The following is a 23,862-nucleotide window of genomic DNA, read 5'->3' on the forward strand; positions in this document are numbered from 1 at the left end:
CGTGTATCCAAGTTATCCACATCGACATCGAAACCGGTAAAGTCAACATCGACGCCGTGTACATCTTCTTCGTCTTCCCCATCGAGACCGGATCTTCATTCAAGTGGACGTAACGACTCTCCTTCTGGGCGTCGAAACACAGATCGGCATAGTTCTCCACCTAGAAAACGTCGAAGATCCCCAGACCTGCCTCCGCGTACTCCATCTCCACCAAGTGTATCGAAGTCGTCAGCTTTACCATCAACATCGGGGTTTCCATCGACCACTGCAGTGCCACCAATGACGACTGATCAGTCGGCGCTACCTGCTCCCTCGATATCGACAGCTCAGTCGATGCCGACAAATCCTTCGATGTCGACGGCTCCTTCAGCATCGACAGTTGCCTCGATATTGACTCCTGCTGTTCAACCGGTGCTTGCCTCGACGTCGATTTCGATGCCGATTGCTCGAGCTCTATCGCCAGCTCCGACCCCACTACACTCGGCTTCGCCATCTACACCGTCGGTCGGTCTTCGAGATACTGTACTGCACACCCCGGTCCTCACTTCTCAGGTGACGCCACGCTGCCCACCTCCTGCTTTCGAGATCATAGACGTCGATGCCGAGGATATTCTACCATCAGCGACTCGCTCACTGCTTTCGCTATTGGACTCAACGTCGAGTAGACGGACAACCTCTACCTTTAAGGGTTTCTTGCCAACAGATGCAGGCCCATCTCAACCTTCAGTCTCCACAGCACACTCCTCCAGACCTCAATCCGCCAGCCAAGGACGCTCCCCGCTAACATGGCACACCTGTGAATACCCCCAGGATCCCATGGGTACAACTTCACCTGGAGAACCATATGTGTTTGATGACACCGGGTCTCAACGATTGCCACTGCGTTCTGTGTCTACTGTATCTACCCAGACGCAGTGCCCAGAACTATTTCACCGTGCTTCACAGACTTTTCCTATGAGCACAAGATCTGCCTCCATTCAGACAGATGTCCTGCCACACTCATCTGTCAGCACTGAAGAGACACAAACCATTGCTCAAACTAATGGAAATGAACCGTCTCCTTGCTCCCCCTCTGAACATTATGGTTCGTCCGATTTTGAGTCGGATTCGGATGAGGACAGTAATATTGCGGATCCTCCAGTGGATGTGGCTCCACCCACGTATGTATCTCCAAATGATGAGCTGAAAGCTTACCACAAGCACATTCGTGCGATGGCGGATTCCCTGGGGCTGGACATTCGCTCTCCTTTGGCGACAATAGATGATCCGGTATACAACTTTATGCTTCAGTCTCAATCTACCGCTCCAGTGGCACTCCCTATGCTACCAGTGATCACTAGGGCGGCTAAGTGCGCTTGGGAAGTACTCCACACCTCCACGCCAACTTCCAAGAAACTTGAGAGCCTCTACCGGGTACAAGATAAGGACAATGAATATTTGTTGAAGCATCCGGCGCCCAATTCTCTTGTTATTGATTGCGCCACTTCTTCTAAGTCAGGCAAACGCCATACAGTTCCTCCGGATAAAGAGGGCAGAAAACTAGACCTTTTAGGCAGGAAGGTGTATTCGACTTCGTGCCTTTCGATCAAAGTGGCCAACTATGCGGCCTGCACGGCCAAATACACACATGGCCTCTGGGAACTTTTGGAAAAAGACCTGGAATCTTTGCCTATACATGAGTTTAGGGCTAAGTTCCGCCAGACCTTGGAAAACACTGGGGATTTGACTCGTCGCCAGCTAAGCATTTCTAAACACCTAGCGGAAAGTGAGTCCAGGGCCATGACAGCAGCTATCACTCTACTCAGGCATGCTTGGTTGCGGTCCACTAATCTCCAGATGGACATGAAAGAAAAGATCGAAGGCCTGCCTTTCGATGGCTCTGGTCTTTTCAGCACCACCACAGACGCCACAATGGAACAGTTAAAAAAATCCAAGTTCACGGCAAAAACCTTCACTGCTGCCCAATCATCCTCCGGGCAGTCATCAAGATACCGACCCAATTATGGAAAATATAGGCCCAACTATCGAACCCAAGATCGCTGGGATTTCAGAAAGCCATATACCCCATATCAAAAGCGAGCCTACCAGCAGAGGCATAAAGCTTCTCAACCCCAGCGTTCCAAGACGCAGGACAACCAAAAGCGTCTTTGAAAATTGCAATTGCCCATTGACACCTCCTCCTCTCTCCCTTTCCCAGCCAGCGTGGGTACCGTCCTCACCATCGACTATTCTGTCCCAGCCAACCATCAGGCTGGCCAGCCATGTCCCCGCATGGCACCACATAACATCAGACAAATGGGTCCTGAAGATTGTGAGCTCAGGCTATGCACTCGAATTCAAGACCATTCCTCGTTTTATGGGGATGAAGCTCACTCCTGCATCGGATCTCCTGAGGGAAGAGGTGAAGGATCTTCTTTGCAAAGGGGCAATATCCCCGGTGTCATGGGCAGACAGGCTAGACGGGTTCTACTCCCGTTACTTCCAAATTCCCAAACGGGATGGGGGTATACGACCCATTATGGATCTCCGTCGCCTGAACAAATTCATTCACGTCCGAAAATTCCGCATGATGGCGTTACAGCACATCCTACCTCTCCTTCAGGGAGAAGAGTGGCTTGCAACGCTGGACCTCAAGGACGCCTATTTTCATATAAGTATTCGACCTTGCCACCGAAAGTACTTACGTTTCACCGTCGGACGGGAAGTGTACCAATACAATGTATTGCCCTTCGGACTGTCTACCGCACCGAGGGTTTTTACAAAATGCATGGCTGTGGTGATTGCACACCTACATACCAGAGGGATTGCTATCTATCCATACCTAGACGACTGGCTTCTGGCAGCAAAGACCAAAGAAGAGTTACTTTCGCATATCCGTTATGTGATAGATCTTCTCCACGACCTAGGTGTTCAAATCAATTGGAAAAAGTCACATCTACAACCGGTTCCGGTTATCTCCTACATAGGAGCAGTTTTGGACACCAGAGTGCAGAAAGCGTTCTTACCAGAGGACAGGTTCAACTGTATTGGAGACCTGATTCGTCTCTTCCAGCAACAACCAACCCAACCAGCCCTTGCCGTCCAACGCCTCTTAGGGCTGATGGCTTCGTGCAATGCGATTATACACTTCGCTCGCCTAAAAATGCGCAAGCTTCAACTATGGTTTCTTTCTGTCTTTCACCCATGCAGCGACAATCAAGACAAACGCTTACTAATGCCTCCTCAAGTCCTTCGTTCTCTAACGTGGTGGACGCGCCGAAACAATCTGCTCAGTGGGGTCCCCTTTCAAAATCCCTCCCCTACTGTCTGGCTGACCACAGGTGCATCTCTACAGGGTTGGGGTGCACATTGCAACGGGCACAAGATCCAAGGCAGGTGGTCTCCTCAACAAGCCCTACTACACATAAATTTCCTAGAGCTACTAGCAGTTTTTCTGGCTCTGCGAGCTTTTCTTCCAATCATACAAGGCCAGATTGTTCAAGTCCAGCTCGACAACACAACTGCACAAGCATACATCAACCGTCAGGGCGGAACGGTGTCCCGGAGCCTGTGTGCCCTCAGCGTCCAGCTGTGGCACTGGTGCATCCAACACCAGATTGCCCCTGCAGCAGTACACATCAAAGGCCTGGAGAATGTATTAGCCGACGACCTCAGTCGGGTCTTTTTGAAAGATCACCAACACGAATGGGAACTACATTCAGAAGTCTTGACCCCGCTCTTCGACCAATGGATGTTTCCCTCCATAGATCTCTTTGCTTGCTCCAGGAATACAAAATGTTCCCGTTACTGCTCGAGAGCGGGCCACGATGCTCGTTCTCTAGGGGATGCTTTTCAGCTGAACTGGTCCGAAGAGACTCCGTACATGTTTCCCCCACTCCCACTGATACCCAGGGTAGTGGCACGTCTGCTGTCTCAACCGACCGACGGGATCTTGATTACCCCTTGGTGGCCAAGACAACCTTGGTTTCCGCGGCTACGCAGACTGTCCAAGAACTGTTACCACCACTTACCTCAGCGCCTAGATCTGCTGACACAAGACGACGGCCAGATCTTGCACCCAGACGTTCTCACCCTTCATCTGACCGCCTGGCGGATACTCTCCTAAGACGAATTTTGCTCAACCAACGGAAGGCATCCACTCGTAAGAATTATCAGAGCAAATGGCACCGTTTTAAAATATATGCAAGGTCTAGAGGGTTTTTACCCAAGCAGGCTTCGATCAAGGAAGTCTTACGTTACCTAACGATACTAAAAACTCAAGGTCTTGCAAATGTCTCCCTTAAGGTCCATCTGGCTGCCCTCTCCGCACAACACCCGGGCAGTGATGGAAAGACTTTGTTTTCCCATCCGTTGAGTAAGGCCTTTCTAAAAGGTCTCTCGAATGTGTACCCGCCAGTTAAGCCTCCTGTGGAACCATGGAGCCTATCTCTGGTTCTTTCATCCCTCACTCAGCCTCCTTTCGAGCCCATGGCCACATGTTCATTGAAACTGGTCTCCTGGAAGACTGCTTTTTTGATAGCAATTACTACTGCTAGACGAGTCAGTGAACTCACAGCACTCAGAGTAGACTCCCCTTATACTATCTTTTATCCAGACAAAGTCCGAATGCGTCTGGATCCTTCTTTTTTACCTAAAGTAGTGTCTTCCTTCCACCTCAATCAGGATATAATCCTGCCTACGTTTTTCAGACTTCCTTCCACTTCCTTGGAGAGATCCTTGCACACTATGGATGTACGCCGTGCTCTGCTGTTCTATATGTCCAGAACACAAGCCTTTAGAGCCTCCAAACGTCTCTTCGTGTCTTACCAAGGCTCTTCCAAAGGTTCCCCAGTCTCCAGACAACGACTGTCGAGATGGTTGGTGCAGGTGATATTGTTCACATACAAACTACAAAACAAAGCACCTCCAGAAGCTATACGGGCCCACTCCATTAGAGCCCACGCTTCCTCGGCTGCACACCTAGCAGGGGTTTCTTTCACGGACATCTGCAAAGCAGCTACATGGTCCTCTGAGTCCCCGTTTATCAAACACTATGCCATAGATGTACGTTCTGCTGCAGAGGCTTCATTCGGGAGAAGCATCTTGAAAAGGGTGCTGCCTTAATTCCTACTGCTCCCCTCCTCCTTTTTTGGAGCTCGCTAGACACCCATTCTTATGGGTATCGACGGATCTCGATCCAGATAAACAGGTTGCTTACCTGTAACTGATGATCTGGTAGAGATCCGTCGATATCCATAAGACCCTCCCGACCTCCCCTCTGCAGTAGGACTACCTTTATGTGCATTGCAGTGTGCAGCCCTTTGCAACGTCCTTTATTGAGCACTTACCTTGGATGAACTCACCTTCGTCTTCTGGATGGTCGTCCTCCACGGCGGTCGTCCAAGAACTGAGGGACTTCGCGCCAAAGACACGCCTTATATAGAACGCTCAGCGTGGGGGCGTGGCTTCGGCGCTTCGACAAGCTCAGGCATGGCTACCGCGTGACTCCTGCGCAGGCGCAGAACCCATTCTTATGGATATCGACGGATCTCTACCAGATCATCAGTTACAGGTAAGCAACCTGTTTTTTTAGCTGCTGTGAATTATTCTACTTCTAGATGCCACGGCTTTTCTTGATATGTTAATTACTGCTGGTTGTGTTTTTAGTGTGGGGTTTTGTTGTTGTTGTTTTTACACTTATATCCCGCTCTTCTTTTCCTAAGGAATCCAGAGTGGTGCACCTGGTTATGTTTATCCTCACAACAACCCTGTGGGGTAGGTTAGGCTGAGAGAGAAGTGACTGGCTCAGAGTCACCCAGGGAGTTGTATGGCAGAATGAAGATTTGAACTCTGGTCTCCCCAGTCCTAGTCCAAATCTCTAATCATGACACCACACTGGTTTTCACTTGTACAGTGTTTTTATTACTGACTTGTATCTTTATTTTAGTCTTGCTTATTTTGTACATCATCCTGGTATCTTTGGATTAAGTGTCGTATAGACATGTGTTAAATAAATATTCTTAGCCTTCCTTGTGGCCCTGACTTGCACATGAAGAGTCCGAGTTGAGAACACTCTTAGCCCCAAAAGACCTTTGTCATAAAGATAGGTTTGTGTTAAGAATGGACCCATATTTCCTTCTCAAAATTAATTCCATTTTTCATAGATCCACAGGAGTTGGTCCTTTTACCTCTTTGCCCTAGTCTGGTTCATCTGAGGGTAAAAGATAGTCACAAATTAGATTCTAGAAGGACACTTAGGTTCTTGACTATCCTTGCATGGAAATGAATGGATGTTCCCTTTCTCTCCTGTAAACGGGATAGCCCAGGCTAAAAAGAGCTAAAAGAAAATGGCTTCAGGAGGGTGTAATAGCAGCATGCAGGCTATGGGAAAGATATCCACTGGGGAATTTCTGTGTGTTCAGTCAGGGGAATGGTAACCTCTGCAGCTTCTGTGAGCAGGTGGGGACGGTGCTTTGTTATTAGTAGGCTGCATCCTAGGCACTTGTTTGCATGAGCAGTTGTTCTGCTCGCACAAACCGGAGGAGGAACAACTTCCCTCCTTTTGCCAATCACCCCCTTCCCCTCCAGCCCTTTGTGCCTTATGCTGTTCTGCTCCAGAAGGTCTCCCAACCTCAAGAACAGATTGTCAGGGGACACATGGGTCTGCAGAAGGAAGGGAAGATAGACAAAAAATTGCCCCTGTCCCTTGTACAAGTGTAACGTCTTCCACTTGCCCTGTGAGCACTTCGAGTACAACTTATAACAATATTAGCATAATTATATATCACTCTTCAACAGAAGCATTTCTCAAAGCAGTTGATATAGAGCAAAAGAAATATGAAGTTATTTTTAAAATGAGTGCTTTCCCAAAAGCACTCATAATCTAAAAAAGAAATACAAGGGAGATACCAGTACCAGCCACTGGAAAAGATTGTTTGTTTGTTTAAACACACTTCTGTACCACCCAAAACTTACATCTCTGGGTGTTTTACAACAAAATAAAAACAGAAAGTTAAAACATTAGTTAAAACAAAAAGTTTAAAACATCACAACAATTTAATTTTAAAACAATATTTTAAAACAGCATTAAAACAATATTTATTAAAAGCCTGGGTGAACATTTGCGTCTTTAAAGACTTTTTTAAAGCTGTCAGAGATGGAGAGGCTCTTATTTCACTAGGGAGCGCATTCCAAAGCCTTGGGGCAGCAGCGGAGAAGGCCCGTCCCTGAGTGCTCTGATGAAGAGAGGCACTTGCTCTCCCTCACTAAATGTAAGAGATTCACCTTTTTAAACAGTGCCTCTTTTTACATTTAGCAGGAAATCTGCTAGTCTGCCACCTGGGAGTTTCCTAATCCGCTTGCTACACGGCATGGCAAGTCCCCTTCCCCCTCTAGTGAACGTGATCTGTGTGCTTCCCCAACAGTATTCCCTGTAACTTGGATCCCCAGATGTTGTTGACTGCAACTCCCATAATCCCCAGCCAAAGGCCATTGCACCCCCAGCCACTGCAGATCATGAGAGCTTCTCCCCTTCTCAATGCAAAGGAATGGATGCCAGTATCTGACATGGGCCAGCAAGACTTGCATTCAAATCCCCACTCAGCCCCGAAGCACAGCATGTGACCTTAGTCCAGTCTTAGTCTGACCTCCTTCACAGGGCTATTGCCAAGGGTAACATTGAGTAACTTCCATGTATGCCACTGAGCTCCTTGGGGAAGGGTGGAATGCAGATGTGGTGCAGATAATGTGGTTCTTTGCAGATAAAATCTCCAGTATTCAGGCCGACTTGGACTCCACTATTTCTGTAGGGTCTATGAAGGAGGTGTCCAGCAATCCCTCTTGCAGTGTTAGGTTGGATAAGTTTCAGTCTGACTCCTAAGGATGTAGACAAGCTGCTTGGGGCGGTGCGGCCTACCACTTGTTCTCCGGATCCTTGCCCGACCTGGCTGCTTCTATCTAGCAGGGAGATTGTTAGAGGTGGCCTAGTTAATAACATAAATGCATCGCTGAGGGAGGGTAGGGTGCCCCCCTGTTTGAAGGAAGCAATGGTTAGACGTCTCCTTAAGAAGCCTTCACTGGATCCCTTAGCAATGGATAAGAGATTGGCCAATCTCCCTTGGTTGGGCAAGGTGATTGAGAGGGTGGTGGCCAACCAGCTCCAGGCAGTTTTGAAAGAAACTGATTATCTAGACCCATTTCAAACTGGCTTTAGAGCTGGCTATGGCATTGAGTCAGCCTTGGTCGGCCTGATGGATGACCTCTACTGGAGAATTGACGGAGGAAGTGTGACTCTGTTAGTTCTTTTGGATCTCTCGGTGGTGTTCAATACCATCGACCATGGTATCCTTCTGGTTCACCTGGGAAAGTTGTGGATGGAGACACTGCTTTGCAGTGGTTCCACTCTGATCTCTCAGGTAGATTCCACATGGTGGAGCTTGGTAACAGTTGCTCCTCAAAACAGAAGCTGTTATATGGAGTCCCTCAGGGCTCCATTCTGTCACCAATGCTTTTTAATATCTACATGAAACCACTGGGTGAGGTCATCAGGAGGTTTAGTGCTGGGTGATATCAGTATGCTGATGACACCCAAATCTACTTCTCCTTTTCATCTGCATCATCAGGAAATGGTATTCATTCCCTAAATGCCTTCCTACAGACGTAATGGGCTGGATGAGGGATAACAAATTGGGACTGAATCCAAGCAAGACAGAGGTGCTCATTGTAAGGGCTCAAAATCTGAGGGATGAGTTAGATCTCCCTGTGCTGGATGGGGTTACACTCCCCCTGAAGGATCAGGGGCACAGCTTGGGAGTACTCCTGGACCCAGGCCTCACCCTGTTATCTCAGGTGGAGGCTATGGCCAGGAATCCTTTCTATCAGCTTCGGCTGATTTGACAGCTGCGTCCATTCCTTGAGGACGACGACCTCAAAACAGTCGTGCATCAGCTGGTAACCTCCAGGCTTGACCACTGCAATGCGCTCTACTTGGGGCTGCCTTTGTATATAGTTTGGAAACGTCAGTTAGTTCAAAATGCGGCAGCCAGATTGGTTTCTGGGGCAACCTGGAAAGACGATATTATGCCTGTTTTGAAACAGCTACACTGGCTGCCAATATATTTCTGGGCAAAACAAAGTGCTGGTTATTACCTTTTAAAGCCCTGAACAGCTTAGATCCAGGTTACCTCAGACAGTGCCTTTTTCTGCGTGATCCCCACCACACATTAAGTTCATCTGAAGAGGTCTGTCTCCAACTACTACCGGTGTGTCTAGTGGCGACTCAGAGGCGGGCCTTCTCTGTAGCCACTCCTGGACTGTGGAATGCACTCCCTGCAGAAATCTGCAATTTGAATTCTTTATTGGCTTTCAGGAAAGCCCTTAAAACCTATCTGTTTGGCCTGGCCTTCCAGGGTTTTTAAATAGTTGTAATTAGTTTTAATCTTGTAACCAGATTTTCAGGATTTTTAAATTCTTCTGATGGTTTAATTGCAGTTTTATGATGTTTTAAGTGTTAATTGTTGTTTAACCCTGTTTTATAATTTCTGTTTTAACTGTTAACTGATTTTAATGGTTTTGTTTTAATTGTAAACCGCCCTGAGCCATTTTGGAAGGGTGGTATACAAATTGAATGAATAAATAAATAAATAACTCACAGCATACATCTTGCACAGGGCAAACTCATGTGGCTCTTCTACTGACCCTGAAAGACTCCAAGCTGTTTGGTAGGTCAGCTACCGAATAGTTGCCAATATGGTGGACGGTCTCTAGAAAACTAGCATCTAAAAACCCACCTTATGTCCTTTTGGCATTCAGTTCTTAATATAGCACTGTTTACATAGCCCTATACAGATGGCACTTTCCCTCTGAGGAAAGAGATGGAGCTGGCCTTGGGGTTGCATACTCCTCCTGTCCTTTCCCCTACACCACTCACTATAGGGAAAAGGATGACAACCAAAGCAGCAGAAGTGCACATGTGTGTGAGAGAGATGTGGACAGGAGCCCATTTCAGTGATAGGTTACAGTATTAGGGGGGATGGTGGATACCACTTGAATAGAGCAGACTCCTAGAAAAAGGACAGAAGGACCTGTGGCATCATGGTGGAGACAGGGAATGGAGGATGGGGAGCAGTTTCTTTCTGCTCTTTTGAAGTGCTTCAATGTGGCATCTTGACATAGCAGAATAATTATTCTTAATGTGGATATATGTGCTTATTCTTAGGCTTACCCTGAGTATCTGATCGCATACCAAATTGTGAAGCCAGATACGCCCTCGCAGACAGCAACAGCCGCAGAGCAGAAGACCTAGTAAATGCTGATTTGGAGAAGCAAATTACATGACTTAAATAACTTATGGACTGGATGGATGACGTTACTTTCGGAACATCAACATTGTATAAAATCCTTGTCCCCCTGGAACTAAGCTGTATGTGTTTTATAAAGCATTGCTCTATAAATGAATATGAGTAACTGATTCGTACTCAATTGCTACTATTCCTTTTGAGGAAATGTTTACAAAGGTTTGCCTTTTAACAACATATCTCAGGCTCATTTTCCCTGCAGTTGCCATGTGTGTAAAAACATCATTGCTTCAATCTGGATGTTTGGGAACATTATTTAAGAAGCAGGGATATGCCATGACCATTTAAAAAAAAATAAAATAAAACGCGCAATCCTGATGCCACTGCTCTGACCTACGTGATGTGCATAGCTTGCATTGAACCCATGCTGCCTTCTCAACATTCAAAGTCCTTACTTGGCTATTTATTTGACTTTTTGTTTTGTACTACAAAAATGAGCCAGGCCCTTCTTGAAGATATTTTTTGCACAAGGTTGACTAAAATCAGTTAACAATGCAATAGGAATGACTTATCCAGGAAGGCATTTGAGATCTAGTTCTTTGTTCTGGGATTCTTTTTGCACTTTTTATGAACTCGTTTCTCTCTCCATATTTTTAGTTTACAAACTCATTCCTTGCCCCTGCTTAGTTCCTCTTTTTTAAGAGATGTTTGAAGTAGTATTCATGTAGCAGCTGCATAAAAAGCTGCCTTTATGCTTGAAACATACCTCTGCTTTCTCCTGGCTAAGCTATCAATAGCTCATTACTAACAAGAGGGTTTAGTGAGACTGCTTCAGTAGGGCACACAGTATAAATATTTTGGCAGTGTCAGGTAAAATACAAAAGATACTTGATTAGGATGGCCACAAATAGGTAAATCTCCCAGAGGAAGATTTGGACATAATTCTCTCTCTGAACTAACACTCCCTCACCTGCTTCGTCTGTGGTTCCCCTTGGCCCTTCCTCCACTTCATCATCACAGGGAGAAATCCGCAAGTGAATGAGAAACACACCCACCTATGGTTGTTTGAGCGTGATGTCTCCTGTTTGCTTGTTTACTTCCCCCCAGTGTGATGGACCACAGGGGTGTCCTCTCCTAATGTCTCTGAAGGGTACAATTCCAGGAAGAAAATATTTCTCGCAGAGGAGGTGTTAGGACATGAAAGTTGCCCAGTAAGTTTACATTAGGCCCTTCCACTTCAACAGGAATTATTATTATTATTATGATATTATATTGCATATGCATTCTGTCACATGGTATATCAGCAAGAGTCTGCTGCGCTGGCATGCAAATATATTTTCTCCAATGCAAAGCGGTTTTTTAAATGCATATTGAACGAGGCGAGGAGTATATTTGTATTTATCTTATCTTAGAAGGCTGCTAGTCACTTCTTCATTAATTTCTCTTCCCCCACCTCAATTTTGTTTGTATGTAAAGAAGCCTCTTCTATAAAATCACCTACTAATATTGGAAGTTTAACAATAAAAACTATTTTTCCCCAGGAGATGCAGCAAAAACCTTTTTTACAATGCAATAGCTTTAGGGGAAGAACAGAAAAAGCTGAAAGTCAAGTAGTAATAGAGATTTATAAATAGGATGTGTAATGAAGAGAGATTGCAGTCTTTAAGATAGAAATATAATCTTGCGAAATCTTTAGTCTGAGACGGTCAACAGCCAAAGAGGGTTGGATTGTGCAAATTACGGTTCTTCCATTAATGTTTTTTATTCCTTGAGAGTAAAAATACCAGACTGTTGTTGCATTTGTTTTACAAAATATACTGGCATCTGCTTGGAAATGGGGAGAGAAAACCAATCTTACCTGCTAACACAGCAAGCACAAAAACAAAACCCAAGAACTTTCTCGAAAAAATGTTTTCTGCCAAGAATAATCATGTAGATTTTGACATTTGTCAAGATCAGTGTTTGATTCAAGCTGGCTAAATAGTTTCTCATCTGCTTAGAGAGCTCAGATGAAGTAAGTTCTGACAACTGAATCTTTCCTTTTGTTGCTCATGGTCACTTAGTCTGGTTGGGTTTGGTTAGCTTACCATAAAGGGCTTTGGAGACCAAAGTGGACATCATTTTTCTTTTTAAATGTATGTTGGAAAGGGGCTTTCCGTTAGAATTCAGATGAGAATTCACATAAGAGATTTCTGTTTTTAAGCACAGCTGGGGGGGATGTGCCAACTGCAATAGAATTGCAAATAGGTGTGAAACTCGATGTTCCTGCCAGCTTCATGTAGATGTTAATTGGAACCCAGCTGTTCCTCATAGTCAAGTCAGACAGTTAACATGGATGTGGAAATTCAGTGTTTCCTTCTATAAAGGGAGCAAACACTTAATTCTGTTGTCTCTTTCCTCCAATGTGCTAGTTGAACTAATGGATGTTTTAGATTTCATCTTGAGTCCTAAACTCCCAGAATCTCAATCTGTGGCCCTGATCTTTGAAACTGCCAGTGTTTGTAACTGATGTTTTGTGCAGAGTAAAAGGTGCTGTGCGAGGAATTCCCATTTGCAGTGGCTTTTGTCTTGTAGTAATGTGATTCTGTTAATTCTTTCCTGGTCAGACCCGTGAAAATATGCATTAATGTTTGTCTGCTCAATCCCAGAGAGCCCAAATGCCTAACATGGGTGGTCTTAGGAGAATAAAATGGAAATCTAGTGTTCACTGTCCTTCAGAGTAACACAGCAGCCACCTTTCTCTGACGGAAGAGTTGATATTATTGAAAATGACTCCTGCAACTGGTTCCTGAACACATTTACTTGAGGAAAAGGCCCACGCTAGTTAGTTCAGTAGAAGTTATGATCTGCGGGGGGAGAACCTAGTAGGAACTTTGGGTGTGTGCACATCCCTCCCTGTAACTGTGAGGCCAAAGTAAGGTGATGTGTAAATAAGGTACTGCATTTAAATATAGTATCTCTTTGGCCACCTGATAAAAAGTCCACTTTGGGGGGGGGGGGCATTGGATCCTCAGAGATATGCCAATTCCAATAAATATGGTATAGCCTAGTTGATTCATTACTTTTACCCCACAGTAGGAGTGATAGGTAGTGGCAGGTGAGAGCCCAAAGCTCATGCAGAGTTGAGATTTCTCCCCCAAACTCAATGAGCAGGTGCTTAGTGTGCCATTGCATGAAAACAGCATTGCTGTGAGTATTGCATTAGCTGAGTGGGCTTGGTTCGATGCTTTTCACTTTTGAAAAACTACTATTGGGAACAGAGGGGCATTGGCTAGTTGGGACTGTGGCATACACGATGCAGCAGCAAACCATGGTTTACTTCCAAGCATCCATTTTGGCAGGGGATTCATAGCCCACTGCCAAGTGCCCTTGGAATGATGCACATATTTGCAAACCCAGGCTTGTTGGATTGCCATTTACATTTGTAGACATACGCCTACAAACCTAAAGGGCCATGCAGCTAGACCCCACACCTCTAATAGACCCATACCACTAATAGTGAGGATGAGGGCTGCCAATGTGTCAGCACCTCTGTTTGGTTCTGGATGCCAAAGTGGGGAAGGGCAGGGGACAGCTAAGCGCCTAGCTACCCCAGTGGTACATTGCTGCTGCTCCAGCCATGCTAATTTGTTTGCCAATGCTGGGATTGGTTTGTGTTTTTTTAAAACACTTTGTTTTGTTTTCTGTATATCACCTTGAATACTGAGTCGAGGAGAACCATTCATTTTTATGCAAATACATTTTCACCACACAACAGTGTTCCACTGAACTCTAAATAAGGGAATTGATGAAGATTATTTTCGTGTTTGTCTAATGAAATAGAATTAGACGCTTGTGGGGAGAATAAAATGGTCTTTTAAGTATCCCCCCCCCCGCTCTTTTTCTGACCTTTAAAAAAATCTCAGTTCCATCACAGGCTTCTATCTATTCTCTGAATATAGCACCACACTACAGATTTACAGTATTTTACAGACCTCCTCCCCAGAGACCCCTGAGAACTTTCAATTTGGGGTAAGGAATTCTCTACACTCTTGCCCCAACTGTGATCCTCGGGGACTCTTTGGAGAGCCAGGACAGTATAAAATGTATACTAGCATAAAAGTGGGTATACTTTTAGTACCACCCAATTCCGTTATCTCTAAACAACCAAGAAAGCACCATGGATTGCCTCATGACAAATAGAATAATGCTTCAAACATTTTGGGAGCAACAGAAATGAGAGAATGGGATTTTGTGTCCAAAGGTAGAAAGTTCTTGCTTTCAGAGTTAAGAAAGAGCCAGAGCATCCTGGCCAGAGTCTGATGTGGATGTTCTCACTTTAAAGCAGCAGCAGAGCACTCGTATTTTTATTAGGAGCAGTGGCCCTGGGGAGGGGGGGTTGTTCCGCCTTCCCCTTACACTGTTGCCTTACTTTAAATCCTGCCCCCCCCCCCCCGCTGCTGTTAGGCCTTCAGCAGAAAAAACTCAGGTTCCCATTGTTTTTTTCACAATAACAGCTTCAGGGAGCAATTTAGAGCAGGGAGATGGCACAGTATAAAGGGCTCTACAAACGGAAGGGGTTTCTCTTGCTTGAAAGTGAAAAACTGGAAGACCCTATCACAGGTCCTCTGCATCACATCTGTCTCAGGCAGGAGAGGCTGCTAGCCACTGTGACTCCTTAGGCTGAATGGGCTTTGGGGTACTGCTTAAAGGACAGCCAGTTGCTTGAGTATTTTTACCACCATGGGGAAGGAGGAGTACACCTTAGATTTTCTTCCTTGGGCATCAAAATTTCTCGGGTCCATATGTTTGCCAAGATACTGAATTTAGGTCTGTCACTATGGAAACTTACATTGCTGTTTCTAGTGCTGTTAAGCTGTTTAATTTAGCAATATGCATAGCACTCATCACTTTAATCATGCATTCAATTATTACTTCAAAGTTTTTAAAAAAAAAAAATAGAGCGCCATCTTCAAAACTAAACACAAATTGGTGTGACTCGTGGAAAAAACTACAAACACCATGTGCAAAATTCAGCTTGGGTGGTGGCATTTGGGCATATCTTGCAAACAAAGCATGAAATGAATCAGGTTTTGTACCTTTTTGAACTCAAAGGGTTAACTTGCATTTATGACAAACTAGACATGTGTGAAAGACCACTGCCTGCCTCCACTCACATGCAAGCCCTGTGCTGGCTAACATGGGGTCTATCTTTGTGACTGCTGCAATTCATGCAATTACCGTGACCACAAATGAAGCTTTTAGGAGTATTGCTGGCAACATCTGCCTGCCTGCTGCCTAGGAACTTGTGCGGGGCCGCTGTAAATGAACAGGGCCAACCTGCTGCTACTACCACAAGCGAGGCTGTTAGCTTGCAGGTACCAGTCTCTTAAGGTTAATGTTAGATGTCAAAACACCCCTATGAATATTGGTTATCATGTTTCCCAGTGCCCACTATAATCAATATCTTTTGGAGTGTTTTCTCCATCAGCAAAAATATGACCAACCCTCACACCCTGTTTGAGTCTTACCAGTCTAAACAGGTGTAAGAGAACCTTGCATGCAACAGGAGCTTGGTTTGCAGTTATTGCTGCAGCCCCCATGGTCAATAATACAAGCTTTCTGCTTGCTTAAAGGGATTGCCTTCAAGATGGTTTCCTTGTGTTTGTCAGTATGGTCCCCCAGGATTCCAGCCAGTAGAAAGAAGCAGGGATGTGTATGTTATGCAGTTTTTCAGCAGCACCAAGCAAATGCAGAATTGTAGTGGGTGTAGAGTTCAGGTGACAGAATCTGATTTCATTTCAAGCAGTTTCTAGGCTGCATGATTGCTGAGATGTACTCAAAAGTGTGTGGGCAACACCTGCTGAAATCTCAGAAGCCAGAGTACTGGTTGAATAAACTTTCCAGTGGTAGGGATCAGGGCCTTTCATAGCCAAACTAAATAAATTATGAAAAATAATATTGTAGAATTATACAAATTAGTTACCATTAATTATGCAAAATAGGAACGTGTATATAGGTTCAGTTTGCATAATCTATTGCATCTTACAGCAGAATTTGGATTACTTGGATGCAGACTTCTTTTAAAGAATGGAATATACACCCAAGTTGCAATTGTGCCTGCTAAAGAGTTTTTGGAGCACACTGTCAATTTCCTTCATGTTTTATTGGGTGGGGATAATATGGCTGTAATCACTGATTAAACGAGACAAAATTTAGTGTATTCTCCTTGTGCTCTGTGGCTCTGGGTGCTGAAGGTAGTAGATGAACCATGCATCTAAATTTAAAATGTGTTTATATCAGTGGATGCTCATTTGACTGTGTCTGTAGCTTGCTGATCACAGGGTGAATTTTTGTGTACTGTTTCCATTCCATTACTGGTAAAGGACTTAGAAGGCTGTCTGTAACAATGCAGTCTCAACAACTGCTTTTAAAATCTGCAAAGCTTCAAAAATTCTAGAACCAGCAACTTTATTTGCAGTAGCCATCAACTGATGTATACAATCTCCTAACAATTTTGACACCTAGTTATTTCCATAGGCACTAGCTTTGCATTTTTAAAAAAACACATTTTTGTATTACTTGCTTGCATAGCTAGCCTTGTGTTCTTGATATCTGTTGGCCATAGAAGAGCGTACAAAGTCCCAATATGGCCTTCCATTGTCTGTGACCTGGAGCTGGGATGTTTTGTTTCCTTCCTCTTGCTAAAAGAGGATATTAGATCTCTCTTAACTTAACCGATGATGGAATTTTGCATAAAGCCAATGTAACAACAGATTTAGATCTTCTCGTGCTTTTGACTTAATGTCTGAACTATAGTACTTGTGACAGATTAAGATTAAATAAACACTTTTTTTAAAAAAAAAATGCACTCTGCGGTTTCTCATTGTGTTGTCAGAAGCAGTATCACTAACTTCCTGTAACTGTTTATTCCTTTTGTTTAGCCAAAGACTGGTTCTTGCGAGTGCTATGTGTATACTGCTGCTATTTCCACAGAAACACAGGAAAAATGCAAGATGTTATTAACTTAAACAATGCAATTCTGCTTCCTTAAAATATCTTTTTTTTAAAAAAAAGTCTACACTTTATTCCTGAAAAGATCCTCCTAAGGGGAGTGTGGCAATGGCTGCTGAAATCTCTGAAGCTACAGAGGTGATTGAATTAGAAACATTTTAGGGTGAGAGGAGGAACAAGGTAGTGTGTTTTGCTTGGCTCCTTGCCTGCCCCATGACGAGCAGAACCAGAATAAATTTGCTTGATTTGCATAATTTTGATTACTTTGATGTAGAATGTTAATTAAATAACATTGTTTATAAAGAAGTCTTTACTTTAGAATGGAGCACACATGGCCCTGGACTGCTGCCAAACTGAGCTAGATAAAAAATGGATTATTCCCAGACATCTAGGAGAACCTCTGACTTCTTTTTGTGAGAGCTGGTGTAGCAAAGTGGCTAATGAGCTATAAACCAGCAAGCTCCTGTTCAAATTTCATCTGTCATGAAGTGCCTCGGTGGTCTTTGGTGCCACTGTGCAGCCTCCTAACAGCTCTGTAAAGGCAGGTCAGTGAGATTCAAACTGGGGACTTGATTTGCACCACCAAACCAAACCCTAAATCACTAGACTATACCTGTTTACACTGTTGTGTATCTATAGTGGGGGTGGTATCTGGTTCAGTACTGCACTTTGAAGTTGAATATGAGGGGGGTTGAACCTTTCCTCATTTCTTGTGATAGGTAGACAAAGATGTACTTGAGTGGCAAGTGGGAGGAATCCAGCCTTTGATTCTGACTAACATGTATAGGTGCCTCAGCTGATAACCAACTGAGTCTGGCTGCATAAACTTCTAAAGTAAGAGTCTTTCAACTCCTGCATCCTTAATAGTAGTGAGGGAATTCTAACATGACCAGGTTGCACCTACTGCAAACTTCATTTATAATATTAAAGGTATAGGAGCCTTAAAGTTCATGCGTTGGCCATCCATCTTCTAAAGTACTTCCCACAACTCAAATCAGTGCATGGTTTCCATGGTTTTCATTCCCAGCCAGTGGCCAATAGTCAGGAATGATGGGAGTTGCAGGGGAGTAACAGCAGGAGAGAGGGCATGCCCTCAACTCCTGCCCGTGGCTTCCAGCAGCATCTGGTGGGCCACTGTGTGAAACAGGATGCTGGACTAGATGGGCCTTGGGCCTGATGCAGCAGGGCTGTTCTTATGTTCTTAGGAACAGAGAAGGGTGACTTCTCTCTCCCCACCCCCACTTTCTGCAGCAGACAAGCCAGCAATCCACAGATGAGGAAGAAAGTGTGGCTTTCTCTTTCTTTTGACTCTTTGACCAGCTGGCACAGGCTCCTGTCTGCACTTTATGCGGTTCTGCTCTGTCCCCTTCTGTTTTATCTGAATCTTTTGCACACCTGCACTTTAAAGGATAGTGTTTGCCGAACCGGATACTGCCTAGCTCCCGTCGGCTGTGCCCCAGGCGTCCTTTCAAAAGCTTTTAATTTTAAGCGCCAGCAGTCTTTTTCCATCTTGGTTCAAGTGCAGCCCATCCCGTTTGTACGGGCCTTGCTTGCCCCCAAATATCCCCAGTGCCTAACAAATCTAAACCCCTCCTCCCCGCACCAACGTCTCATCCATGCATTGAAACCCTTCAGCTCTGCCTGTCTCACTGTACCTGTGCATGGGACAGGTACCATTTCTGAGAATGCTACCTTGGGCGTCCTGGGCTTCAAAATGCTACCTATCAGCCTAAATGTGGCTTCCAGGGCCTCCTGACTACATTTTCCCCACATCGTTGGTGCCGACGTGCATCACGACAGCTGTCTCCTCCCCAGCACCACCTAACAGCCTATCTAGATGCTGCGTGATGTCCACAACCTTTGTACCAGGCAGGCAAGCCACTGTGCGGTCAACATGCGGGTCACAAATCTATCTCTATACCTCTAATGATCGGATCACCCACTCCAAGGAGCACCCTCTGTACAAGAGGATATGGGCTCATCTTCCACGGAAGGGGTCTCTTCTAAAGGAGTGTTTCCCTTTTCCTCTCTTACATCTAAGATAAATATATAAATAGAAGATAGAACAAGTAAACTTGTCCCTTTAATTTTAGTAAGAAATTACTTAGTCTGGATGTAAGCCAGTGACTGGAGTAGCCTATTTCACAACCAGCTCTGTGTGTGCATGTACTCTATGGGGTACCTGAGCTGAAACTCTGGAAGTTGGGTTGCACTTATTTTTTTAAAAAGGTTGGAAACTCCTGCCCTAAAATCTACAGCTTGAGGGGAACATTCTGGAATCTCTTCTTGATTTGCTCAGTGCAAATCAAGGACTTAATAGGTCAGGCAGACAGCCTGTGTGTCTTCAGCATACCTTAAAACATAGCCCCCAAACCTCTGCAACAGGCAGCTGTTCCACATCTGAAGCATGGGAGTTGTCTTGACAGAGCAATTGATGTGGAAAGATTCCCTGAGGGTAGGAAGTTTCTAAAATCAATGTATATAAATATTGACTAAGGAAGCTTCTTCCTTCCTTTCCCCCCTCAGGTCATACACAGACAACAGAGCCTCTTTAGCCTAGTATGAAATGAGACTGCTGAAAATTTATTTGTGTTCCTTCAGATAATTCTCAGGCAATAAATTAAACACACTGATCTTTAAAAAAACCACATGTATAATATGACAGACATTCATTTTTTAAAAAATGAAACACAGAGGTGGGAGTTGGGAATATTGCCTTGTTGGGGAGCAGAGTCTATTAAGTCATTCATGAAGGTGAGTGGTCCATGCCACCTCCAAGGAGGAATCCTATCTCCCTTTTGGCTGTGGAAAGGAAGAGCAAAATGGACAGCATCTGTGCAAACATCAACAGCTGGGGGTATGTATTAAGACTTTTGACTAAAGTGCTATACTATAAAAAGCCAACCTGTGAGGCATTCAAATAAATACAGCTTCTATAGTGAGCTGGAAAGAGGTAAGTCTTAGCTGGAGATCATGTTTTCTTTCTTAAGGCTGGTTATCTTTCAGGATGAAATGGTGGTACAAAAGGATCAATCAACACTGAATGCAATGGACATTTCCCCAAGTCATTTTGCTCAACACTTTTTCAGAACAGACGGGTCTGGCGTACAGACAAAAATGTTATGTTCCCCCTTAGCCAGATCTCACCACTTCTATCTGCCTAGTACTACATAAAATATTGCAGTGTTGATAGCATGTCTTTACAAGTGCCTTGTAACCAGGGGCATAGGTAATGAAGAGGAGCCATGTCCTCCCCTCTCCCTGGTGGCTCCTCAGAGTGAGGGACATAGAAGAAAATAGGGAGGGGTGGTGCTGGTGGGCCTTCAGGAGCAGGCCTGTGTTCTTTGAACCCACCTGCTCAATTATAGCTACACCCTCACTTGTAACAGGTCTATTATATTTATTCTCCTGGGTGTGCCTTGGAATGTGCATCCCAGAGCCCAGCTAATTGGCTGGGCAGCGGACACGCCCGATTGGCTGAGGCACACCCAGGATTGGTTGCCTTGGTGATGGCCCAGCTGTGGAGGCCAGAGGTGGCAGGCCTGGCCTCGGAGGCAAGGCCCGGGAGGGGGGAAAGAAAGTGGGAGGGGCAGAAGTAGCAGGGGGGAGGAGAGGTGGCTGGGCCCCGAAGCAGAGACCGGGGCAGAAGTGGGGGGAGAGGTAACCGCCGGCCCCAAAGAACGCACAGATGTTCTGTGCGGGGTTGGCTAGTTATTCCTATTTTGCTAATGTAGATAAGAGATGAGCCTCCTTCAGATGTTATCAAAGGGAGGCTGTACTCCAAGGACAGCCTCTGAAAGACAGGTGGAAATCCCCTGTCACTTACTGCCTTGGTCTGGAACCATGAAGGCTGCAAGTGTGTTGAAGGGTAGTTCTGTGAGCTGGAGGCTCAGGTGCAGAAGTTTCCTCCTTACCCATACATCTGAAGCGGCAAAGGTAAGGCATGGAATCTCCCTCCACCATACTTCAACCCCTTTGCTGCTTCAGATGTAAGTAGCAGGGGAGAATGATCACAGTTTCTTTGGAAGCTATATTCAAGATGTTATCAGACAGCTGGAGGCTACAGTAGGAAGCCTACAGTCACCTAAAGGAGTCCATGGCTGAAGCAACATTTGAACTTGGGCCTGATGTTGCATGCTTAGCTACCCTCTCACATTGGCTTTCAGTACTGAGAAAAACTTTGGCAATGGCTTGAGAAGAAGCCTAGAGTTTAATACAGGAAATTTTACAAGGCCTTTTTTAAAAAGAGGAAAGTTCAGTGTTATGAAGTTGCAACCAAAATTTCAGTTAAAGCAACATTCAGAGTGAATTGGGGGGGGGGGGCCTTTAATGAATTGTGCAAGAAGCCAAGAGTCTAGCACATTTTTTAAAGAGTGGGGTATGGTGTTTCACCGCTAGGTGGGCATGCCAAAAACCCCTTGAAATCAGTGGCTTGTAGCCCAACTTTCTGAGCAGACTTCTAGGGTTCCTTCCACCGCAGAAAGGATACAAGCCTCAATTTAAGCACAGCTTAATACTTAAGCTCAGGCCTATTCCTACCATAAGGAGGCAGGGTGAAGCCACCACCTCAAACAGCAGCTTGAAGGTGTCTGAAGTAAACTGAAGGGAACTTGCACTCATCCTCTCCCCTCATGCCCACCTGTTAAGCCTGCCTCCTCCTGTCACATTCCCTCTTCCCTCTCTCATGGGGGCTCCTCCTGAGGTTTGCAGGAGCTGCTTTTTCAGTGGTGTGGAAGGACAGACAAGCCTCAGAACTTCCCCGCACCAGCCTGGAGTCTTCCCTGGTCCTGTGGCAGTCAGGCAAATGTAGGCACACACAACTTTCTTTGGATTGTTGCATGAGAAGGTAAGAAAGTTTGCAATGACAGCATTCACAATATATACTTTTTTAAATAAAGAGGCATGAAGTTAGAACAGGCCTGCTCAACCTAGCCCCCACTCCACCCCCAGCTATTTTTTGAACGACTCCCATAATCCCCAGCCACAGTGGTCAATAGCCAGGGATTATGGGAATCATAGCCAACATCTGCTGGAGGGCCAAAGTTGGGCGGCCCTGGGTTAGAATAAATCAATACTAACTAAACCCCAGAAATAAATATTTTATAGTTTTCAAGTTCCTTGAAATTCAGATTAAGGACTAATAAAAGGAAGCACTTTTTGCACTCACTGACTCAGGTGGCCTTTAAAAAGGCTTGGGAAATACATGAAGGGTGATGGTCTTATCAACAGAAGCCAAACGGAACCCTCTGCATGGAAGGGTAATATAGCAATGAGTACTAAATGCTGAGAACAAACAGGCTGGCTGTGATCACCATGACCAATGCCCAGAGATGCATGATTACTCACAGTCAGCATGTAAAGACATCTAGCCCTCCCTCATACAGTTCATACTCTGTGGTGCAAAAGGTCTATATGTAAAGTTCAATCTTAGTCTGGAGAGTACATGACCTATGATATCTATATTGCTTATCAACACAGCTCTTAAAATCACCATCACACTTGTATGTTAAATAGGCGAAAAAGCATTTGTGTTTAGAAATACTTTGTCCATGGCTGGAAGAGACATTTTAAGTAGGGATGTGCACGATATTTATCGGCGCCGGCGGGGGTAGGGCTTTAAGGGCGGGGGAGAGTGTACTCACCCCCCCCGCCGCGTTTCCCCCGCCGGCGCTCTCCGAATTTGAAGCCCCTCGGGGCGGCAGCGTTCCTCCTTGCCGCCCCGTTTGCCCCCTCGGCCGGAAGTGGCCGGAAGTTCCAAGCGCGCGTGCGCCCGTCATGCGCGCGCACGCGCGCTCGGAACTTCCGGCCACTTCCGGCCGAGGGGGCAAACGGGGCGGCAAGGAGGAACGCTGCCGCCCCGAGGGGCTTCAAATTCGGAGAGCGCCGGCGGGGGAAACGCGGCGGGGGGGGTGAGTACACTCTCCCCCGCCCTTAAAGCCCTACCCCCGCCGGCGCCGAATCACCGAATCTGCCCCGACACCCGAAACGTTTCGGCGGCCTTTTCAATGGCTGCCGAAACGTTTCGGGCACAAGCCTAATTTTAAGTATTTCACAGACCCTGCAGTTCTCCTTTTTGGAATACTTCTCAAGCAAAATAGGCACATAAAAAGAAAATCTTTAGCGGAGCTTAGTCCCAGTTGATCAACTAACTGGCAGAGCCCTTCAACCCCAACAAGAGTGCCTCCCTATTTGTGCGTATGCAAGTCACAACAAGGAAAATGTCACCAAGTACATGCAGAAGTGTTTGCAAACAAAGCACATTCAGAATTGGGCATGCTGGAACCAAACGAGGTCTTTATGGGGCTGAAGGAAGTTAGAAGACCAGTGCAAGAGAGGGGAGGCTGGATCGGCAGAAAGCTCCCATTTGCACAAGTTTCTCTCCCTAGCCAGTAGAGACCCCAACTCCCACTCCTGATCTGGCCAGGACATATTATATGATGCAGCACAATGCTGTGTTCACCTACACCCACAATTACTCTGAATTTGCTCTCGCTTCCCCATCCCATCAACCTGGAAAAAAGGGCACAGATTATATCTGTACTTCAAAGGTTGTGAATTGTGTGTGTCTTTAAACTTGGTTAAGAAATCTGGCAAT

At 45.4% G+C, this 23,862-nt stretch overlaps 1 protein-coding gene across 2 annotated transcripts in view; it reads left to right on the plus strand.

Moving 5' to 3' along the window:
* TNKS (tankyrase) overlaps positions 1-17,120 on the plus strand; it is a 150,075-nt gene extending 132,955 nt beyond the window's left edge. For both annotated transcript variants that reach the window (XM_053303344.1, XM_053303345.1), the window contains exon 27: positions 10,196-17,120. In XM_053303344.1, the coding sequence (XP_053159319.1) occupies positions 10,196-10,282 (87 nt within the window). In that variant the 3' untranslated portion in view covers positions 10,283-17,120. The remainder of the gene's footprint in view (positions 1-10,195) is intronic.
* Positions 17,121-23,862: the final 6,742 nt, after the last annotated feature.

This window comes from Hemicordylus capensis, chromosome 2, assembly GCF_027244095.1.
Source record: "Hemicordylus capensis ecotype Gifberg chromosome 2, rHemCap1.1.pri, whole genome shotgun sequence".
In the NCBI taxonomy this organism is placed as follows: domain Eukaryota; kingdom Metazoa; phylum Chordata; class Lepidosauria; order Squamata; family Cordylidae; genus Hemicordylus; species Hemicordylus capensis.